General features: G+C 42.1%; 1 protein-coding gene and 1 non-coding gene across 5 annotated transcripts in view; both read left to right on the top strand.

Moving 5' to 3' along the window:
* EPB41L5 (erythrocyte membrane protein band 4.1 like 5) overlaps positions 1-14,569 on the top strand; it is a 146,036-nt gene that overhangs the window by 102,606 nt on the left and 28,861 nt on the right. For 3 of the 4 annotated variants that reach the window (XM_067742357.1, XM_067742356.1, XM_067742355.1), the window contains 2 exons: positions 6,538-6,689; positions 8,773-8,870. In XM_067742357.1, the coding sequence (XP_067598458.1) occupies positions 6,538-6,689; positions 8,773-8,870 (250 nt within the window). Of the gene's footprint in view, positions 1-6,518; positions 6,690-8,772; positions 8,871-14,569 lie in introns of all 4 variants that reach the window. The other variant, XM_067742358.1, reaches the window with a different exon arrangement.
* On the top strand, positions 1,570-1,710 carry LOC137226880 (U4 spliceosomal RNA). Its single transcript, XR_010944576.1, has one exon. It is a non-coding gene; the product is annotated as a U4 spliceosomal RNA (small nuclear RNA).

Raw genomic sequence — 14,569 nt, 5'->3', positions numbered from 1 at the left:
CCAGCGGCCATGGCCCATGGGCCCAGCCGCTCCGCAGCATGTGGGAGCCTCCCAGACCAGGGCACGAACCCATGTCCCCTGCATCAGCAGGCGGACTCTCAGCCACTGCGCCACCAGGGAAGCCCCATAATATAGATGTTTAATGTTATAAGTATTCCTCTAACTATTGCTTTAGTGGCATCCTACAAATTTGGATATGTTGTGCTTTCGTTTTCATAGTTCAAAATTCTTTTCTAAATTTCCTTTTCATATCTTTTTTTTAAAATAAATTTATTTTATTTATTTTTACTTTGGGGGGGCTGCGTTGGGTTTTCATTGCTGCGCGCGGGCTTTCTCTCGTTGCGGTGAGCAGGGGGCTACTCTTCATTGTGGTGCACAGTCTTCTCATTGCAGTGACTTCTCTTGTTGTGGAGCATGGGCTCCAGGCGCATGGGCTTCAGTAGTTGTGGCACTCGGGCTCAGTAGTTGTGGCACGCAGGCTCAGTAGTTGTGGCAACACTGATGAAAGGTAATAATAATTAAAAATTGGGGGTTTTTTAATTAATTATTATTTTTTTGGCTGCGTTGGGTCTTCATTGCTGCACGTGGGCTTTCTCTAGTTGCGGCGAGCGGGGGCTTCTCTTGTTGCGGAGCACAGGCTCTAGGTGCACGGGCTTTAGTAGTTGTGGCACGCAGGCTCAGTAGTTGTGGCTTGCGGGCTCTAGAGCGCAGGCTCAGTAGTTGTGGCACATGGGCTTAGTTACTCCACGGCATGTGGGATCTCCCCAGACCAGGGCTTGAACCCGTGTCCCCTGCATTGGCAGGTGGATTCTTAACCACTGCACCACTGGGGAAGTCCCTCATATGTTTTTTGATCCATGGGTTATTTAGAAGTGCATTACATAGTTTCCAAATATTTGGGGATTTTCCGAGGAGCTTTCTGTTTTGGATTTCTAATTTAATTATGTTCTGGTCAAAGAACACACATATTTTGTATGATTTGAGTCCTTTTGAATTTATTGACTCTGTTTTATGGCCCAGAATATTGTCTGAGTGATTGTTCTGTATGCACTTGAGAAGAACATGTGTTTTGATGTTTTGATGGAGTATTCTCTGAATGTCAATTAGGTGAAGTTGGTGGTTAGTGCTGTTCAAATCTACTGTACCCTTGCTGATTTTCTGCTCTGGCACTTACTGAAAGAAGGGTATTGAAATCTCCAACCATAATTGATCTATTACTCTTTGCAGTTCTTTCAGTTTTGGCTTCATGTATTTTGAAGCTGTCATTAAGTTCATAAATATTTAGGAATGTTATATTCTCTTGATTAAATGACCCCCTTATCCTTATGAAATGATCATCTTCATTTTAAGTACTATTTTTTGCTCTGAACTCTACTTCGATATCAGTATATTCACTGTAGCTTTCTTTTGACAAGTGTTAGCGTGGTATATCTTTTTCTATTTTTATTTTTAATCTTTGTTAATTTGTTTCTTCATATTTAAATTGTGTTTCATGTATGCAGCACATAATTCAGTTTTGCTTTTTAAATCTTAACTGACAGTCTCTGCGTCTGAAAATTGGTATGTTTCAGCTTTGCACAGTGGCAGTATTATAGCCAATGAGGTTTATCCGAGGCATGATTATTGTTAATTGAAAACTCTTCCGAATACCCTGCCATGATGACTTGAAATACAGTCAGCATTGGCAATTTTTGACAGTCTCTACAGAGACTGAATTTTTTTTTAAATGGTATGTTTATACTGCTTCCTTTTAATATGATTATTGATATGATTGTGTCTGTCATCCTGCTATTTGTTTCCTATTTGTCCCATATGTTTCTTGTTCCCATCTTCCTCTCTTTCTTTTTTTCATTAATCAGGTGTTTTTTTAAAAATTCCATTTATATCCTCTTCTTACTCCTTAGCTATAACTCTTTGGATTTTTTTTTTTCACTTTAATTGTTACTTTAGCCTGTACAACTTTCGCTTATCACAGTCTGCTTTCACGGGATATTATACCATTTCATGTGTCGTATAAGAACTTTACAGTAGTGTACTTCCATTTCTCCCCTCCCAGGCTTTGTACTGTCATTTGTCAAGCATTTTATTTCCATCTGTGTTTTATACCCCACAATACATTGTTTGTTTTACTTCTGCCTGTAGGTCTTCCTTTAGCAGTTTTTAGTGCTGGTCTTTTTGTCATGAATTCCTTTTATTTGTCTTTCTTTTTTTCTTTATTAAGATATAATTCACATACCATACCATTTACGTATTCAAAGTGGACAATTCAGTGTTTTTAGCACATTGATAGAATTGTGCCACCTTTATTACAGTTTTACTTTAGAATAGTTTTACCTCTCCCCCAAAGAAACCCCATCCCCATTATTAGTTGTTCTGCTCCTCCCCTATTCACACTTTTGGTGAGGGAGGGATCCCCCACCCTAACTACTACAAGATGGCCAACACACAACGCCCAGCCCTGGACAGGTGAGACAAACAGCAGTTTATTAGACACATACTCATGGCTCAGGGGAGGAGGAAACCCCACAAGAGCGGGGCCTCGGACGTGTTGCGCTTGGGAGCAGAGTGGACAAACATGGACTTTGGGAGGCGGGCTTTATAGGGACATGAGAATGAGCCACCCTGGTTCCCATGAGGGGACGTGATTGGCTCGTCTGAACAGTTTCACGGGCTGGCAGAGAAGTGAAGCTTGTGGGATTAGGAACTTGGTAGGATGGGGCTGGTACAGTTGAGGGGAACCTTTTTCACTGGGAGGGCATATCTGGTGAGAGCCGGGAAACTCATGGTGGCTGGGCCTTTGGGGCCCCATGAGGCTCAGGGATGTGCAGGCAGCCCGTACTGTTGAAGCTTAACTTCAGACCTTACACCACAGCAGTCAGTCCCCTTTCTTCTCCAGCCCCTGGCAACCACAGATCTACTTTCTGCGTCTGTGGATTTGCCTCTTCTGGACATTTCATACAGATGGACTCATACGATGTGTGGTATTTTGTGTCTGGCTTTTTCCCCTTAGCATTATGTTTTCAAGGGTCCTAGCATGTATCAGTACTTCACTCCTTTTATTGCTGGTTATTATGCCACTCTGTGGATTTACCACATTTTATTCATCTATTCCTCAGTTGATGGGCATTTGGGTTGTTGCCATGTTTTTGGCTGTTATGAATAATGGTGCCATGAACATTTGTGTATACATTTTTGTGTGGATGTTTGTTTTCACTTTTATTTGGTATATACATAGATTTTCCTTTATTTTTGAAAGCTTTTTGGCTGGATATAAAATTTGGGTTGATACGCTTTTTTCTTTCAGCGCTTTTAAGATACTCCTCCACTGTCCTCTAGTTTGCATTATTTCTGATAAGAAATCTGCTGTCATCCTTTTTTCTTTTTTAAACTTTTTATTTTATATTGGAATATAGCTGATTAACAATGTTGTGATAGTTTCAGGTGCACAGCAAGCAACTCAGCCATACATATACATGTATCCATTCTGCCCCCAAAGTCCCCTTCCATCCAGGCTACCACATAACATTGATCAGAGTTCCCTGTGCTATACAGTGGGTCCTTGTTGGTTATCCATTTTAAATATAGCAGTGTGTACACGTCAGTCCCATACTCCCTAACTGTCTCTTCCCCCTATCCTTCCGCCCTGGTAACCTCCCTTTATTCTCCAAATCTGTGAGTCTCTTTCTGTTTTTGTAAATAAGTTCATTTGTATCATTTCTTTTTAGATTCTAAATATAAGGGGTATCATACGATATTTCTCTTTCTCTGTCTGACGTATTTCACTCAGTATGACAGTCTCTAGGTCCATCCATGTTGCTGCAAATGGCATTATTTCATTCTTTTTAATGGCTGAGTAATATTCCATTGTATATATGTGCATCTTCTTTATCCACTCCTCTGCTGATGGATATTTAGGTTTCTTCCATGTATTAGCTGTTGTAAACAGTGCTGCAGTGAACATTGGGGTGCATGTATCCTTTCAGACCACATTTTTTTCTGGATATATTCCCAGGAGTGGGATTGCTGGGTCGTATGGTAGTTCTCCATAGTGGCTGTATCAATTTACATTCCCACCAGCAGCGCAAGAGGGTTCCCTTTTCTCCACACCCTCTCCAGCATTTATATCGTTTGTGGATTTTTTGATGATAGCCATTTTGACTGGTGTGAGGTGATACCTCATTATAGTTTTGATTTGCATTTCTCTAATAATTAGCGATGTTGAACATCTTCTCATGTGCCTCTTGGCCATCTGTGTGTCTTCTTTGGAGAAGTGTCTATTTAGGTCTTCTGCCCATTTTTTGATTGGGTTGTTTTTTTTTGATGATATTAAGCCTCTTGAGATGTTTGTAAATTTTGGAGACTAATCCCTTTTTGGTCACATCATTTGCAAATATTTTCTCCCAACCTGCGGGTTGTCTTTTCATTTTGTTTATGGTTTCCTTTGCTGTGCAAAAGCTTTTGAGTTTAATTAGGTTCCATTTATTTATTTTTGTTTTTATTTCCATCACTCTGGGAGACAGATCAAAAAAGATATTGCTGTGATTTATGTCAGAGAGTGTTCTGCCTATGTTTTCCTCTAGGAGTTTTATAGTGTCCAGTCTCACATTTAGGTCTTTTATCCATTTTGAGCTTATTTTTGTGTATGGTGTTAAAGAATTATCTAATTTCAGTTTTGTACATGTAGCTGTCCAGTTTTCCCAGCACTATTTGTTGAAGAAACTGTCTTTCCACCATTGTGTACTCTTGCCTCCTTTGTTTTAGGTTAATTGACCATATGGTTTATTTCTGGGCTTTCTATCCTGTTCCCTTGATCTATATTTCTATTTTTATACCAGTACCATACTGTTTTGATGACTGTAGCTTTGTAGTATAGTCTGAAGTCAGGGAGCCTGATTCTTCCAGCTTTGTTTTTCTTTCTCAAGATTGCTTTAACCTTATGGACACCAAGGGGGGAAAGCGGGGTGGGGGTGGTGGTGGTGGTGGTGGGATGAATTGAGAGATTGGGATTGACCTGTATACACTAATATATATAAAATAGGTTAATAATAAAAAAATAAAAGATTGCTTTGGCTTGCTGTCATCCTTATCTTACTCCTTTGAACATACAATGTTTTGGCTGCTTTTAAGTTTTTCTTTTCATCATTGGCTTTAAACAGTGTGGTTACGATATGCTTTGGTGTAGTTTTCTTCATGTTTCTTGTGTTTAGGGTTTCCTGAAATTCTTGGATCTGTGGGTTTATAGTTTTCATCGGATTTGTAAACACATCAGCCATTGTTTTCTTCAGATATTTGTTCTGTCCCACCTGCACTGTGGGACTCCAGTAGGTTGCTTGAAGTTGTCCCACAAAGAATAACTGACATTCTTTTAATTTGGCAGATTTTCTTTTTCCCTGTGTCTTTTATTTTGGATAGTTTCTATTGCTATGCCATTAAGTTCAGTATCTTTTCTAAAATCTAATCTGCTGTCCGTCTCATCCAGTATATTTTTCACCTCAGATATTGTGGTTTCCATCTCTAGAAGTTTGGTTTGTGTCTTTTTTGTATCTTCTAGTTTCTGCTTAAGTTTTGAGGATATGGAATACAGTTACAATAACTATGTGTCTTTGTCTGCTAATTCTAGTATCTGTGTCAGTTTCTCTTGAGTGATTATTCTCTTTAGTGTGAGATGTCTTTTTCTGCCTTCTTGCGTTCCTGACAGTCTTTGACTGGGTGCCTGACATGTGAAATTTACTTTGTTGGATGCCAGATCGTTTTGTCTTCCTCTCAGTCTTCTTGAGCTTTGTCTTGGGATGCAGTTAAGTTACTTGGAAGCAGTTTGATCCTTTCAGGTCTTTTATGATGTGTTAAGTGGGTTTGTTGCCATGGTCAGTCTGGGTTAATTATTCTGTGCTACAGAGGCAGGACCTTCCTAATACTAAATGCCCTTGAATTACATGTTTTTACATGCTGTCTGTGGAGGGGGCACTGTGGCCCAGTGTGAGTGCCACTAGTTCTTTCCCAGCCTCAGGGAGTTTCCTTACACATGTTCCCTGATCAGTGCTCTCCTGCATACTTGAGGGGGGCCTCTGCAGACCTGTAGGATTCTCTCCTTGCCGGGCTGCTCTCTTCTGTCTGGTAGGCTGTGCTGTGAACTCTGGCTTGCCTTGGTCTCCCTGCGCTGTCAGCCAAGGGAGGCCTCTGTGCTCTGCCACACTGCACTCTCTCTGCACCCCGGCCCAGGGACTCCCTCAGGTCAAGCACAGGGCTCCTCATTTGTTTTCCGAAGCTCAGGATCACTGCCTTCTGTTCTTTGAGGCCTTACTCTTGAAAATTGTTTGTTTTCCCCTTAGGTTATTTCAGTTGGGAAGCTAAATTCAGTTCCTTTTACTCCACCTTGGATGGAAGAGAATCTGCCCAGGGGGTTTTGACAGATGAATAAACTACTTGGGATCCAAACTATTAAATGAATTATTTTTCCAGCTGAGATTTTTGTTAGTATTTAAAATTCTTTTCCTGATAAACTTCTTGGTTTAATTAAGTTTTCTGTTACCTTTATAGCTTGCCTCTGAAGATTGATTTGCTAGATAGTCCAGACTTACTGGAAACAACCATTGATGATGTAGTTGGGGCACCTGACACCATGGCCATGTCCCAAGCCCCAGGTGAAGTGAGCACAGCCACCAGGCAGGCTGGATTAGAGGGGCTGGAAGGTGAGTGAGGAGTAACTAAACGTTCTGTGTAACATCACTGGCATCGCCCTAGTCTGTGCCCGCCTTTGAAATGAGCTTAAACAGGCAGTTCCTCTAAGAATATTTTATGCAGTGGTTGGATTTGAAATGTTACTGTAGAATAGTTATGCCTTCTTGCCTTTTTGGCTTAAGGGTCCATTGAAATATTTAAGATCACATAATTGAGACCATTAAACATTTGTATCATTTATAAGTTCTTAAACATTTTTGAATTTTCAAATTTGCTTTTTACTTTGTTTCTTGAGTGAAAATTAATAGTAAAAAGTTTCCTTAGAGATCTAGGGCACAGGATTGAATGAATGTTTGGACATTCCATTAGTTCACAGATAGTATTTTGTTATTAATGAGGGCTGTTGTTGCCCAGACCCACAAAAATAAATAATCCAGAAAGAATGCTGCCTTCCTTAACTTTTTAGAAGGTTAAAAGGAAACAGTAAGTTGCACATTGAAAATTTCTATATACTTGTGAGTTTGATCTGATATTAAAGCATAAACTGTCTTCAAACAGGAGCTTTCTGTTGAATCTCAGTGTGTGTTCATTGAAAAGCAGCTTATGTTTATGTGGCTCTTGCCAATTTTGATTTCTGTTGCTAAAATTAAGACACTCTCTTTAAACAACTTATTGGAAATTGCCAGTGAGTATGCTGTTGTCTCTGAGGAGTGTAGAATACAGCAATAGTATTTAGTAATTTAGAAAGAAGCATTAGTGAAAAGTTGCACAGTGCTTCTGCTTCATAGAACATGCTGAAGTACTGCTGGTAACTGGAATTAAAAATTTGTTCTGGGGCTTCCCTGGTGATGCAGTGGTTAAGAATCCGCCTGCCAGTGCAGGAGACACGGGTTCCAGGAAGATCCCACGTGCCGCGGAGTAACTAAGCCCATGTGCCACAACTACTGAGCCTGCGCTCTAGAGCCCGCGAGGCACAGCTACTGAGCCCACGCGCCACAACTACTGAAGCCCACACGCCTGGAGCCAGTGCTCCAGAACAAGAGAAGCCACCGCAGTGAGAAGCCCGCGCACCGCAACGAAGAGTAGCCCCCGCATGCAGAAACGAAGACCCAATGCAGCCAAAAATGAATAAATAAGTAAATTTATTTTAAAGAAGAATCACCTGGAGAATTTTAAAAACTACCAATACCAGAAAACTACATTCAGAAATCTGATATCATTGTTCTAGGGTCAGCTCTGGGAATCAGTATTTCTTAAAAATTCCACATCTTATTCTAATGTGTAGCCAAGGGAAAGATGTACAGAATTAACTGATGGACACTTTTGGAAGATCCCTTTGACCAAGAGCAAATGATTTCATAGTTTTTCCCTCCCTTCTTCTACCTGATTATATAGAAATTATTAGGCATTCAACAGCTTCTTTGTCAAGTGGACAGTGTAAAATTTCAAACTCCCACCAAATTGGTCCCTGCAAAGTAAGATTAATACAACTACCAGTTGTTAAATAGAACTCATTTAAAGCTAAATTGTCTTTAATGTATCATCTTTCAGTGGCTGGAGGATTTTATGTGCAATGTGTTTTGCATGTGGTGAAGCCAGAGCGCTTGCCCTTCATCACACCTGGCGTCACCAGGATGTAGTAGGTTGGGTCAGCGAGTGCATAAATGTGTGCCCCCGTCAGTCTGCCCCACGTAAGTTTAGCTGCGGCTGTGTGTAGTCAGGGCCAGGGGAGGAGACAGCCGAGTGCTGAGCTTTGCAGCGGGGGCTTGGCTTGCACCTAGGAAGGAAGGCCGCGCCACAGGTGCTCTGTGCCTTTTCCTCTACTCTCATGACTGAGCTTTCTCAGCCACACATGCCATGGGGATTCCACATCCAGCAGAGCAGACACAGGGTGATGTTCCTATTTAGGTTAGCTCTTAATCAAATTAATGGAGAGTTTCTTGGTGATGGAGTATCTGTTCCGTAGTGATCTGGGTTATTACCTGTAGTTGATGGTAACTGATGTTGAGGGGTGTGGAGAAAGCCTAAGTCTTCACCCTTACACGGCTGTGACAGCCTGTCAGACTAAGCGGCTGTTTTCCCGTTTTTTTCCAGCATTAAAAGATGTCTCAGAGAAGCTCGAACACCTTGAAATGGAAAGTGGTCCTTTGCCAGCCAGTCATCCCAACAGGGACGTTAACATCAGCAACCAGGTATTCAGAGTCCTCCTTTGTTTGCCTGTCACACAGCTCCAGACCTCTGAGAAATCATTTCCATCGAAAGCCATTACTTTTTCTTTTCTTTCACTGGGAAATCTGTCTGTGCTGAACGCTTATAAACCTGTTTTACCATTTACAAAGGTGAAATTCGTGGATGTGCAGGAGGAAACATGGGCATCAACGTTAAGACCTATAAGGTCATCGCAAGTTTTTTTTAAACACAGTCAAAAGTGATATGGTTATTAAACTTTTATTTTTATTCAGCCCAGCCATCCCTGTTGAATGAATTTTGTTTTGGTTTGGTTTTAAAGAGGGAAGGGGAACATCTGACTTGCAGCTCTTTCATCCCTGGACCACTAGCTGGGATTCCTCAGAGACCAGGATGGAGCACAGAGTGATGTCCTTTCTTATGTAGCCATTGTGAAGATTGTCCTTTTGAATCCAAGTCTTTTTTTTTCCCTTCTATTATGTTTTTTCTTAGAAATGTCTTTTAGAAGCTGATTGAATTTCAGAAAGTCTTTCCTGTTTTTGACCCCTCGGTATTTTTCAATTATATTGGTCTGTTTCCTTCACATTGTTATTTTTTTCTGCTGACTCTGTAAGGTAGGGGAATGCGGGGTCAGAGACAGAAGGGTTAATTGAAAGCTTTAGATGCAAGCTTTAGATAGTTGACCATTAATCTGACAAAAATTTGGTGGAGGCCTGGAGTGATCCTAAAGAAGAAAGAAGCCAGGTAAACCCTGGCTGGGTTGTGAAGGTGGGGAGCACACTTTGCTATAATGTAACTGAGCCTCTCAACCAGAGGCTCTATTAAATTCGTTGTGAAGCCTTGGGAAAAGGAGTACAAATGTGGGTTTAAGATAGGACAGGGAGTAAGAGAGTGGGTTAGGTGAATGGTATGCCATCAAGGCATATTTTAGGGCTCACATAGCTAGGAAAATAATAGCTAATACTTAGTGAGGGCTTACTCAGTGCCAGGCAGGAATAACAGGAGAGAATTCAGTACTGTACTAATAAATAAGGGATATCAGACTAGTTAATAACTCTTCAGCTAGTGCTGTGTACGAGCTTGTCAACTGAAAAAAAAGCACAACCTAAAAGTTGAGAGATATGTGTTATTTGGTGGACTTTCTTAGTACTTTGAGCCTGGGACACAGCATCTGAGATAGCTCTGAGGGACGGCTCCAAAGAGGCGGGCGAGGATCTATAGGAGTTTTTGCAACAAAGACCAGGTAGTGGGAACATCAAAAGATTACTGTTAATAAGAGAAAACCTGGGGGCTTCCCTGGTGGCGCATTGGTTGGGAGTCCGCCTGCTGATGCAGGGGATGCGGGTTCGTGCCCCGGTCTGGGAAGATCCCCCATGCCGCGGAGCGGCTGGGCCCGTGAGCCATGGCCGCTGAGCCTGCATGTCCGGAGCCTGTGCTCCGCAACGGGAGAGGCCGCGGCGGTGAGAGGCCTGCGTACCGCAAAAAAAAAAAAAGAAAACCAGGCATCTCACATTAAGGAATTTAGTGCTTTTCTATATATGGGAAGATACAAGAGTCTGGGCTCACTGAAATCATTCTTTTGATATGTACCTCAACTATCTGGGGCCAAGATCCTGTGCTTTTCCATCCTGAGTCCCCTCAGGGTGCACCGTGTTGGGGGAGGGAGCTGCAGTGGCTGTGCTAGATGAACTTGACAGTGGGCAGCCCATTTGTTTCAGTCCTGAGTTCCCTCAGGGCTCACTGTCAGGCAGCTATAATGTGGTGGCTTGATGGCTGCAACATCCTTTGCTGATATGGCAGCAACATTTTATCTGATTTCTCTACCTCTGCCATCAACAGTTAATGTTTGCTTAAGGAAACATGTAAGAAATTAATCTTAATATCAGCTTTACTGAGTAATTTTAGGCTGAAAAGCCTGTTATAAATAAAATATATTCTAAAACCAAGTGTCAGTTGTCGGATGATTAGCTCTAAGAATTGGGTAACTGAGAAGCTCTAAGCCAGCCACAGAATCGCGAGGCTCGGACTAGTGCTACTGAAAGCAGAGTGGACGCAAGCTCATGTCTTGAGAAGCCACTTCAGAGCGCTCTCCTCCCCGTCAGACCCGCGTCACCCAGGGTCGGTAGGGTCACTTGAGAACCGTACACTGTTGATTCAGTCCTACAGACCTGTTTATTGTTTACTTTTTATCAGATATAAAATAATAAGTATTGCGGGGAATCCACAGAAGAATGACAAAATCTTGGCCCTCTGGAAACTTGGACCTGTCTCACCCATAGAAATACCGCAGATCTCCTATGCTCAATTTTCAGTTGGCAACAGCTGGGAAGTACAGTTTGAAAGACAAAAGTCAGGATCCACGAAGACCTTGACAGGCTGGAATGATGGTTTGGATTTAAGAATATATATTATGCCAAGTCTGACACAAGTGTAGGATTAGGGTCGGGAGGTAGAATGTAACAAGCATGTGTGAAAAATGTTTGAGAATCTGTAAACGGAGTGTGAAGTGTGGCTGCTGAAACGTCTCTGTTGTATTAACTGAAAGGGCTTGAAAGGGGGGATCCAACCACAGTATGACAAAGTAGGCAAACGAAAGGGGTTTGAGAAAGTATGGTGAGGGGTCTTGAGACACAGTTACGGCGGAGGATCAGTAACTCAGGATTATCTGAAGAGCTGTGTATGCTGTGACACAGGAAGTAAAGTGACTTGATCTTTAGTAGCCTCAGAGAAGAGTTAGGGTCAGCGAGAATGATAGAGTTATGCAGATCTCACCTCGGTGTAGGAAAACGTGTCCTAAGGTACCTGCAAATTGAACAGGATGCCTTAGGAAGCAGCAAGTTCCCCAGCGTGGGAAGTTCCTCAGGCTAAGACTAACTTAATCAGCTCTTTGGATTTTTGGTGGTGGCGTGAGGCAAGCCTGGGGATGCTGACACTGATGACTCCCAGTGTCATTGTGGGGATTCTCCCATTCCTTGGGGCCTCCTCGTGTTGGAAATGTGTTCACAGTGTCTGCCTGACCTCGTGTTGGAAGTCCTTTAGGGCTTATGCTGTGTCAAGATGAATAGATTTTTGAGTTACCTTCTTCTTCTTAATTACTTGAGACAGTTCCAGAATTTTCTTGATCTTCAAATTTCATTTCAAGAATCATTTTTTTCTTGTTCCTTGATCAGAAAATTTTACAGAATGCTTAAAGTAACAAAACCTAACCTGCGTTTGTTAGTGGGATCGGGGCACAGTGAAGGCGTGGTCTTTAAACGCTCATCTTTTTAGGGAAGGCATTAAAAATCAGGCACGATGACTGTTCTCTTGACCACAGGTTGGCAGCCTGTTTCCTTAAAAGGTCAGTAAATAGTTTAGTCTAGGCTGCCGTACAGTCTCTGTCATTGTACTCGACTCTGCCACCGTGGCAGGAGAGCAGCCGCTGGGCCTGGGGGTGGCCGTGTTCCCATCGGGTTTACTTACTACAGCAGGTGTGGGCCAGGTTTGGCCTGCAGGTTGTCCTTCTCTTGTTGGGAATGTAATCTAGCAGCAGGTTGCTACCACACAAGATTTGGAATAATCTTTGTCGTTTTTACGCTTTTGATTTTCTTTGTATCCGAACCTTAATAGGGTATAACCAAAAAGTATAGCAAAACCCACTCTGAATAGAACAAAGCAAAAAGATGAACTTATTGCAAGGATTTTGACCTGCAAGCCTGGAAACGCAAGACTGTGGGAGCAGTAAGTTCCAAGTTGCTGACAGATTAATAGGGGTTTTATGGGAGAAATGCAGAAGTTTTTTGTTTTTTTCAGCTACTTGGTTGCCTAGTGGTCTTCTTTCTTATTTGGATCAGAGTAGCTGAGTTAGGGGAACAGGAAGCCCAGAGCTGGCTTGGACGGACTTGGTGTGTGGGGCTTGGCTGGGGTCTTCTGCTGACCTCAGAGGAAGAGCTGTACGTTCTGTGCAAGGTTAGGTTAAGTGTCCTTTGTGTGCCCGTGTTGACCGTCTCCATTTTGTCCCTGACACAAGTGATTCCAAACGTTTTATTGATAGTCTGGTTCTGTAAGTGGTTACTTTCTTTCCCTCTACCCTCAATTTGGACACAGAAGGTGTGGTGATGGGTGTGACTTCCCTTTGGGGAAGTCTTCAGATATTAGCCATGCAAAGGTCACCCTTGTCCAGGGATCTGTGAGCTGTTGTGTATTATGTAAGTAGTAAATAGAAATGATACTTTTACAAATGCAAAGGCAAATACTTCCTATTTGACAGTAATTGCTGAAGGGGAGAAAAATAATTTCCTCCTCTACCATTCTCAGTTCTTGGCTGAGACCTCTGTTTCAAAAGACAGATTAACAAGAGAAAAACAGAAGTTCATTGATACGTGTATCTCAAGTGTAGATGAGAAATACCAGGGAAGAATGAGTAACTCTCAGAGGTGGCTAGAATTGCAGCCAAGTACCATCTTCAGCTGAAGTCAGAAAGAAGAAAGGCGAGTTGGTGGAGAGCACCTGGAAAGGCGGGGTAAACGGCAGTAAGGCTTGTTATACAGCTTCAAGTCCTTGCTCTTCATGGTAAGGGTTTGAGTTGTTTGCAGGGACTAACATTTGTCCTTCCTGGTAGAGAGGGAAGGAGGGACTCCTTTGTAAACTTCCGTTCTGCTTTTAGGCATATAGGGTAAGGACAGAGCGTTTCTTCTATCTGCTTCTTCTCAATTGCCTTCAGCTCAAAATAATATGCCCCAAAGTGGCATATTTGGGGATGGCGTATTCTGCTACCTCTTGACATTTTCAGCTTAAAGAATAGTTACTAATATTATACTAATATTGTTGGTGCAGGTTTTTTATTTTTTTAATTTAAAAAATTTTTAATTTTTATTTTATGGCCGCACTGTGCAGCATGTGGGATCTTAGTTCCTCAACCAAGGGATGGAACCCACGCCCCCTGCAGTGGAAGCGCAGTCTTAACCACTGGACCGCCAGGGAAGTCCCAGGTGCCAGCTTTTCACAGAATAGTTCTTAAGTCTGGAAATCAGGCTGTTAAGCTGTTGGCATCTTAGCATTTTTTAGTTTGCGTGGTTAGCTAGCTCTAAGAGCTCACATCTCTTTTATCATGATCTCAGGGGCTCTTCTGGCTTCATTTAGATGCATTCAGCCGCGGGAGGGGAAGAAAGCTTATAAAGTGGTTAAAACTTTTGTGTATATGTAGGTAAAATACAAGGCAAATTGTGTATTCTTCTGAAGCAAGATTCTTGCAAATCATGGATCTGCCCATGAATCGTTATAAGGAGTGCCTTAAACCCTATGAAATTGAATACATGCTGTCTTTGATTCACTTATACGTTTTTCTGGAAAGTGGGTCCAAATTTTATTAAATTCTCAAAAAGAGTGAGCCATACCAACTTTAAAATAACTCTTTGCATCTCTCCAAGGTTAGAACTAAAAAGAACTTCACTTTAGTTAAAAGGCTTATGTAATTTTTTTTCAATTAAACAGTTTCAGTTTTTCTGAGCCATTTAAAGAAGGAGCTCTCCGAAATAAGACTTCTCTTCTAGCCAGGATTGTTTCAAGAGTGGTTTTTTTGTTTTGTTTTGTTTTTTGCAGTACGCGGGCCTCTCACTGTCGCAGCCTCTCCCATTGCGGAGCACAGGCTCCGGACGCGCAGGCTCAGCGGCCATGGCTCACGGGCCCAGCCGCTCCGCGGCATGTGGGATCTTCCCGGACCGGG

The sequence above is a fragment of the Pseudorca crassidens genome, chromosome 6 (genome assembly GCF_039906515.1).
Source record: "Pseudorca crassidens isolate mPseCra1 chromosome 6, mPseCra1.hap1, whole genome shotgun sequence".
In the NCBI taxonomy this organism is placed as follows: domain Eukaryota; kingdom Metazoa; phylum Chordata; class Mammalia; order Artiodactyla; family Delphinidae; genus Pseudorca; species Pseudorca crassidens.
Note: the sequence above shows the minus strand (reverse complement) of the source record. Positions and strands in the feature narration are given on the sequence as shown.